This window comes from Petaurus breviceps, unplaced genomic scaffold (assembly GCF_028583685.1).
Source record: "Petaurus breviceps papuanus isolate PSGF00001 unplaced genomic scaffold, PetGlider_PUasm1.0 188, whole genome shotgun sequence".
In the NCBI taxonomy this organism is placed as follows: Eukaryota; Metazoa; Chordata; class Mammalia; order Diprotodontia; family Petauridae; genus Petaurus; species Petaurus breviceps.
This window is the reverse complement of record NW_027185804.1, coordinates 38,592,897-38,601,629: the sequence shown is the minus strand read 5'-3', so window position 1 is coordinate 38,601,629 and position 8,733 is coordinate 38,592,897. Positions and strand designations below refer to the sequence as shown.

At 37.8% G+C, this 8,733-nt stretch overlaps 1 protein-coding gene and 1 pseudogene across 1 annotated transcript; both read left to right on the top strand.

Moving 5' to 3' along the window:
- The first annotated feature begins 5,227 nt into the window (after positions 1 to 5,227).
- On the top strand, positions 5,228 to 6,166 carry LOC138163287 (vomeronasal type-1 receptor 4-like). The gene has a single exon (XM_069090836.1). The coding sequence runs from the start codon at positions 5,228 to 5,230 to the stop codon at positions 6,164 to 6,166; it is 939 nt and encodes a 312-aa protein (XP_068946937.1).
- A 2,499-nt stretch (positions 6,167 to 8,665) lies between these two features.
- The window catches only part of LOC138163286 (BRCA2 and CDKN1A-interacting protein pseudogene), a 1,364-nt pseudogene continuing 1,296 nt past the window's right edge, over positions 8,666 to 8,733 (top strand).

Genomic DNA, 8,733 nt, shown 5'->3' with positions numbered 1-8,733 from the left:
TTCATTTTACTCATTTTTGAAGCCTCTCAAAGTATTTATTAATTTTGCTTATAGTATATATGTATATCAGCATGTGTACAAATACATATGCATCTATAGACATATATGTAAATTATATATTTGATTCTGGTTGAAGGGGAGATATTACTTCCAAACTGAAAGCAATACATAAAACATTGGCTTAAATTAGCAAAAATAGATCAATGAGACTGTTCAGTGACAAGAATCAGATACAATGGAATTCAATGACTCAGTGTTAAACTAATTGGATGATATATAAATTGAGAAAGATCTCCTTATTGCATTAAAAATATGAAACAACCTGGTAAAACTGGAAATCATCCTTGCCGGAATTGGGCCTACACAAACAACTTATACTAAATTCTTTAACAAATACAAAATGATTGTTTGTGGTTCACTTGTTTCGATCACATGTGACTTCATGACCCCATTTGGAGTTTTCTTGGCAAAAAAGTACTGGATGGTTTGCCATTTCTTTCTCCAACTCTTTTTTACAGGGAGGAACCAAGGCAAACAAGGTTAAATGGCTTCCCCAGGTGTCTGAAGTCGGATATGAACTCATGAGTAGAGTCTTCCTGACTCCAAGCTTGGCCCTCTTCTCCAGTGTGCCACCTAGCTTCTTCAAATGGGTATTTGATACTAGTATTTAAGACAATGCCTTAAAAATTAGGAAATGAAGCAGATCATATTTTCACACCTATGAGTAGTATATATATGTATATATATATATATATACACATATACATATATATCAAAAAGCAAGAGAGAAAGGCAAATACAAAAGGTAAAATCGATAATCTTGATGGCAGGAAATTGAATAATTTCTGCACAAACAATGCTAATGACAAGGCCCTTTCTAAGAAAGGAGTCAGTTTTTAATAAAGGTGTTATGCTCCATGAAAAAATGATATCTCCTCAATTCTATTAACAGGAGTCATTGGGGGTCACTCAAACCTAAAATTTATTGTTGTTCCTTAATCAAGTATGAGGCATAAATTATGCTTCCTTTGAACATTCACACAGCCAGAAGATATCTATTCCAGCATCAGGTTGTCCCTCCCCCCATGCTCCAGGGCATCCGAAGAAAGGCAGGTTGAATGGAAGTTCTCTCTATTTTGGCTTCCAGTATTTGACTTCCTTTAAGGTCAACATCACATAATTGTTATAAATACAATAATAGATAATATAGGTAATGGAAATTATAAGGTGTCAATCTTAAAGTCAGGCATTATTTCACTTAACCCTTATCTTTGAACTCCATAGCCATCTACTCTCCCAAAATGCAGAGATCCAAATTCTACAATTTTGACCCATTCTTGAAGAACTGTCCATATGAATATGTGCAATCAGCAACAAAAAACATGGGAAACCACATACAGAGGGGCCCTCCACACTCTTCAAGGTTCCTGTCTTGCTCTTTGTGATGCAGATTGGCTGTCACTTCACCTTTCTCTCTCCTGAAACACAGAAAACCTTTTCTCCCTGCTGCTCACTGGTTCTCCATTGGAGTTTACAATTAATCAATAACCATTGTTAGTGGGAATAGGTACCTTAGAGAAAAGGTTGTTGTTGTTTTTTGGTTCTACTGACATTACAAATTTTCTCTATGAAGACTATTAATTTTTCGACAAGTGATATGATAATCACAGCTCTGAAGGGAAATGATTTCATACTTAGTTTAATATGTAATTCTGGTGCTGGCCAGACTCACCCCCCCCCCATGACTATCTACATAAACACAGAGATACACACACACATACACACACATGTACAGTGTCATTCCTACAGCTCTACCTTCTGCCCTGGCAGAAGAGATCAGCCTGGTAAGTGACCCCAAATTTACTCACAGAGATACAGCTTGATAGAGGCAATTTCTCTTCTAAGAGAAGGAAATCAGGGTCCTGAGTCACTGGGTGCTGGGGATTGCACCAAGAATTTGCTGAAATAAGCATGGTGCTGTCTCCCATAGGAAGCAAGCATCCTGTACAAGATCTTAGGAAAGAACTCAGGTCTCTGCCTCTCATATCTCTTGGAGAAGGAGATGGAGAGACTAAGAAGGTGAGCTGGGGAATGGTGTCATTTTGTATGGATCTGAATGGTCTCTAATTATGAGCTCACAAGACATGGAAGTGCAAATCAACTTGGAAACTGAAGGTTCTAGATTGGTAAATTAAACAGGCAGTATGTCTCAAAAGTCTTAGTATGGTTTTTTAAGTAATATTTCATTTCTCCTCAATTATATATTTAAAACTTAAACTTTTTTTAAGTTTTCAGTTTCAAATTCTAAAACTCTCTCCCTCTCTCCCTTTTGCCCTCCCTGAGATGGCAAGTAATCTGATATAGATTAAACGTGTGTAATCATGTAAAACATTTTCACTGCAGTCATTTTGTGACTTTAAGCCCAGCTTTGAAGTAAATTAAAACTTTTGTAACCTCCTGTGTAGAAGGTTAGAAATTTGTGTGTGTGTGTGTGTGTGTGTGTGTGTGTGTGTGTGTGTAGATAGGTGTAGAAGGGGCTGGGCTGAAGGGAAGAAGAATAAGGAAGGAGAAATAGGCATCATTAGGGAATAGATAGCTTGTTGGATGGTAAAAGTGAAGAGCAGGGAAAAACCAGCAGGTCTGAACTACAGCACACAGTTTCCCTTACATCAAGCAACATCTGCTTCCTTATTGCATCCAACTATTTATTCCAGTTGTCCTAGAGGACTGAGCAGAAAAATATTAATTCCTTCTCTACATGTCAGACAAAAATTATTTGAAGGCCTAATGATTATGTTCCTATCCTAAATCTTTCTTTTTCAATCGAATTCCTTTAGCTGATCCCTATATAGGCTAGCTATCATTTGGTACATCGTTCCCCTCCTTGTTCTACGTCAGGCTTTTTGTCTTGCACCTGGGACCTCTTCTTTTCCAATGGCACAGGTCCAGGTCCCACACTGATCTCTATACTGGAAGTCTCCACACATTAGACTCCAACCTCCTGACTAAGCATTGTCTCTAGGGCCTCAAAGTCTTCTTTCTATCTCCCTATATGGATCATGGCTGGAAAAATTACTTACTAAAATCTTTGCTGAACTAACCATTCATAACTTGATCTAGTGCCTTTTCTTTTTTATGTTGCATTAATTAGGGGAAGGTGAATATAAGAACACCTGAGCTGTACTGCTCTTTCCTCTCCCATCGTCTTGGCAGGTCATTTGTATCCCCTTTTTCTTAAGCAATATTTCAGTAATACTATTCATATTGCTATGTTGATTAATCAGAATGAAAGAGAACCTAACTTTATGAAGAAAAATATATGTTCCCCTTTACCTTATCCCTGCAATTCATCCCGGGTCAATGTTCTGAGCCCAAGTCAGGATCACAGGCTTTGGGGACCCTCCATATTCTGACTCTACCCATTTATCCAAACTTATTCTCCACTACTCAATAAATATGGGTCTTTACCTCTTTTCTGCTCAGGCTTCAGTCCCATTCATATTTCTTCCTCTATGCTTAAGCCATCTTTCCCATTCCTTGAATTCCCTCTCTGCTTTCTACTTCCTTTGTATTCTCACAATTGATCTTTTCAGATTAGCACTCTTGAAAAATTCAGCCTTCATCATTTATTCGATTTCTCTGACGTCTTCTGATATTTGTAATTGATACATTAGGTCAATCACACTCTGTAGTATTATATGCTGTACCTCCTTGTTCCCCACACAAATGTCAAATTTTATCTAATATAAGGCAGAGAATTTGACTCCTACTAATGTATAGGGGCAAAAATCTATGAATGTACAGTTAGGAAGCTTCAGTATAAGTTTCAAGGGCTACACTAATAAAGCATGTGAAACTGTGTAAACCACTTAATACCTGTGAAGCTCAGTTTCCAGGTTTCTAAAATCAGGGTGATTAATATGTGTGTAATGTCTGTCTCACAGATTTAAAAAAAATAATACAGAAAACACTTTCTAAACTTGATGTATTAATTTAGGCTATATAATCTTCAAAGAAATCTTCATCCCAATTTCCACTCTTAGACAAGTCAGGTCTTCAAGCATGGCAAGCTATGTCTCCTCCCCAGCATTCTAAAGGTGCACCTGAGGAATTGAGGGGACTTTTTCTAATGCTATCAGATAGAGTCCCATTCCTGTAAATTCTCCAGTAAATTAGTGCACTGATTTCATGCAAGCAGTTCACAACAGCCAGGCTGAAAAAAAGGGATATAATATATCCCATGAAGATATAACTAGAACAGGTGTTCTTATAAAATATAATAATTTCCCTCTGAAGGAAGGTGGGATAAAACTGACATGGAGTAGACACACTCTTTCATCTATCATGTCCATTCCTGAAAGGCATAGGTTCAAACATGATGCAATTTAAATAAAGCATTGACCCTCAAAGTTCATTACCAAAAGTGGCATAGCCAATGAATGAATTGCTGCTGACATTTCTTGGTGGCCTTTGCCTATGTTAGATCAAGAGGTCCTTCAGGGCTTTCTTCCTCATGGTAAGCTGAAAAATTGAGCATGGACTCCAGGTCCCAGTTGTCTGCCATTCTGACCTTTGTAAGTTTACAATATAATAACTGACTCAAAGATCTCTTAACCTAAAAGTGACAAATAACAAATGGAAAAGCACAAAAACAGAGGCCTATGTTGCTAAACTACATGTTGCCTCCACATGGGGATGGACCAAGGCATCTCCCCATTCAGAGGATGTGTTTAAAGGATGTGTTTCTTATATTGAAGTCAGGTAAGGAAAAATAAAGGTGGCCATGTCAGATAGATCATGCCTTCCAAATGCACCTCATTTCTGACTCAGTCAATAAAAATCCTGCCTCTTAAACATCCAGTTATCGATCAGAACCAGTTACACAATGCCTATTCATTCTGCAAAGTTCACAGGGGATTTAATCAGCTGCACATTCTAGTAAGCAATGGGTTTGTGAGGTGTCTTGTTATACAACAATGTGCTGTTATTTTTTATAATACAAATGAAGAGCTTAATAATGATTTCACTGGTGGAAGGGTTGGTGGATCTATGTTCCATGAACATTTGTTGGACCTTCATCCTTTCCTGACCCGTATGCATAACCTTTCTCTTTCTCATGTTTTAGGTGAAAAAGCTTCTCATTAACTTCCATGTTGCTCTTTATTTCTCTCCAGGTGACTTTTTATCTGGTGATAATTCTTCTGACAAAGACTTCTAAATTCATCTAATGATTTTTCTAAATGAAATCCTGAGGATTATCTACCTGAGCCAGATAGTAATTGGAGTCTTCGGGAACTCCTTCCTGATATTCCAATACAGTTTTAAGCTCAATTGTTCTAGGAAAACAAGATCCAGAATTCTGATTCTTATCCATTTCCTCTTTAGCAATATCCTGTTATTTCTTTTCAGGGGAATTCCCCAAACAATTGAAGTCTGGGGGTTAAAATATTTTGTGGATTCTACAGGGTGTATCTTTCTAACTTACCTGCACCGAGTGACTCGTAGCCTTTCCCTCTGTTGTTCCTTCCACCTGGTTTTCTTCCAGGCCATCACAATCAGTCCAAACAGTCTCATAAAGGCAGAGCTAAAAACCAGGTTTCTGAAGGGCATCTTCCATTTCTGTCTTGTCTGCTGGGTCCTGCATCTACTCATAGATGCAGTTCTGCCTACGTATGTCATTGGTTACAGAAACAGAACACACAGTAAAGAGGAAGATAACATTGGATTTAGTGCTTTAGACCTTGATGCAAAGAAGACTAAAATGTTCCTAATCTGGAAGGTTTTTCATGATGGTTTTTATGTGGGTCTCATGGCCATTACCAGTGGCTATATTGCATCTTTCTTGTGCAGACATCACCAGCGACTTCAACACCTTCACATCACTACCCAGTCTCGAAGAGCCTCACCAGAGATCCACGCTGCCACAGCCATCTTGCTACTGGGGACTACTTTTGTTAGCTTTAATTTATTGAGTAACATCTTTCTGATGTATATAATTTTTTCTAAAGTCTCTAGTCCTGTTTTACTTCATTTCTCACTTTTTCTTTCCATGTGCTTTCAAGCTCTCAGCCCCTTTATACTGCTCAACAGTGACTCTGAGATCATGAGAACCTGTTGTGCTCATTGGTGGATGCGAATCACATTTCCCATTGAATTAAAAACGTAAAACAGAAGGGTGGCTAGGTGACACAGTGAATAGAGCACCAGCCCTGGAATCAGGAAGACCTGAGTTCAAATCCAGCCTCAGGTACTTAAAACTTACCAGCCATGTGACCTTGGGCAAGTCACTTAACCCCAATTGCCTAGCCTTTCCCCCTCCAAAAAAAGCAAAAAAAAAAAATGTAAAGCAGAAATCTATAGAATAATAAAAGTAGGACACATTGGCAGTGAAAAAAATACTGGACAAATTCAACTTGAAAGTCTTCATGTTATTGAGGGGAAAACTGGGCCAATATCTGGCTTCTTTCAAAGTATTAAAAAAAAATTCTCAGCTTAGTTATTTTCTAATTTGACCATTTAACCCAAGAAAACTATTTACTGAGCAATGTAACAATAACTGTACAGTGTAACAAAAGCTGAACAGTGTGATAATAGGGATCTACTACCCAGTGAAGGAAAAGAAGGACTACCAGACCAGAATCCTAGAAATTTCTTTGGATGTGGCCAATCCCATTTCCTTTTTCTGTCTAACGTTCATTTACTTCCTTCTTGACACCATAGTCTGTTCTCCAGCATTGTGGCAATTAGCAATCATGAAAGAATGACCTGCATCGATATCATTAGTGGATTTCTAACAAGTACATTGTCCAATTTATACGCTGTAACTGAATTTCCTTTGCAAACTTATCCACCAAAAGGAATTTCTGTGTCTTGGTCATCATCATGTTAAATATTCTTTTCATGCTGCACCTTTCCTAATTTAATTGCAAAAATAAACTTTAAATTTAAAAAAGAAACTTCTCCAAGTGATTTTATCCCCAGCTCAAATTACATAATCCCAGAATTTGAGAGTAAGAAGGGACCTTGAAGATCATCCATATGAACCCACACACGAAAGTCACCCTCAGTAAAATACATCAGCTTGTTGATGTTCAAGGAAGGAATTAACCTACATGTCAAGGCACCCCATCCCACTTTGTACAGCTTGCATCTTTGGAATATATTTTTCTTTTATTCCATCATATTGGCCCCACCCCCCAAGGATTTTTTTCCTTGACACTAAAACTAAACTTCCCTCTTCATAGCTCTCATCTTCTGCTCCTGATTCTGGCCTCTTGGAAGCACCTGAAGTAGCCTAATCCTTCCTCCACTTGAAAGCCATGGAAATATTCAAGACAGTCATCACCCCCTTGTCTTCTCTTCTACAGGTTAATGATGCACTTTTCCTTCACATAAATCTGATAGAAAATGGTCCCAAAGCACTCTTTTGGAAACTCCAGGTTATCAAGGTCCTACCTAAATTTTTCTGTGCCAAAAGGAACTAAAGCATTCCCAAAGCAGACTAATGAGGGCAGAGTGCCTAGACATTGATGCCTCATTTTACTGAAAGATGAACTCATTTTAGAAGAGGCCAAAGTAGCAATCCCTTTTTGGCTGCTACATTATGCATTGTTAAATCAAATCAAAATCATCATCCACTAAAAGCCTCAAAACTGTTTTTTTTTTAATTCTTGCTGTTCTCCAGCGAAGGAATTCCACATACCCTTAACAAATTTCATCTTCTTGGAATCAGATCATTTTTCTAGCCTGTGAAGAAACTTAAGGAACTTGACCATAAGACTTTGTTAGCCATCATCCACAGTCTTTACATATTTGGTAAATCTGATTAACACATGTTTCATAAATATATTCAAGTCTTTAAGAGAATTATTCAGTTGTGTAGGATGCAACACAATTCTCTGTGGTCCTTTGCTATAGATATCTTGTATATTGACATTGAATCATTAACCAACACCTTTAAGTCCACACAGCCAATCAGCTTTGAATTCATTTGATTGTATTCTTATACAAGCCATGTTTTTTATTTCCTTAACAAACATAGGAAAAACAGATTATTAAAATGTTTTGCTAAAAGCTAGGTAAATTAGATCTATAGTTTTCTGCTCCTCATGAGGAAAAATGAAATTAAATTCATTTGGCACATTCTATTCATAAGAATTTTGTCAGGAATCACAATCAAGCTAACAGACTGGAAATTTGCAGAGTGTTCCCTATTTGTTTTCTTTTTTTCTTTGTTTTTGAAAATTGGGATGACACTGATCTGCACCACTCTTGTCATGCTATCATTTTTCTGATCTTGAAATTATCCCTGAAAGTTACTCAGCAATCACATCTAACAGGACTGTGCATGTAACTCATCTGTCTCATGTGACTTGAATTCGTCAAAGGAGACTTTTGTTTAATTATCTCCTTACGCATCATCTTCCTCCTAGTCTTTTTTGGCTTGTCATATCCAGGGAAATAAAATGTATCTTTTCCAGAAAAAAAATAAATCAAAAAACAAAAAAGTAACTGGCAGGGAGACTCCTCTCTACTTTCATTCATCTTGGCCCCATCTACTACAAGCAAAGGGCATATCCCACTTTTGATGCTACTTTATCCTATTACGTCTTTTTTCAGTGAAGGAAAAAATGAACCTCGGCAGGCTCAGTGGGAGCCGGGCAGCATGGTGTCCCAGGCCGAGAAGCGCACCCTGGGTAGCCAGCACCCGCTGCCTCCGGGGGCCCGGACCGA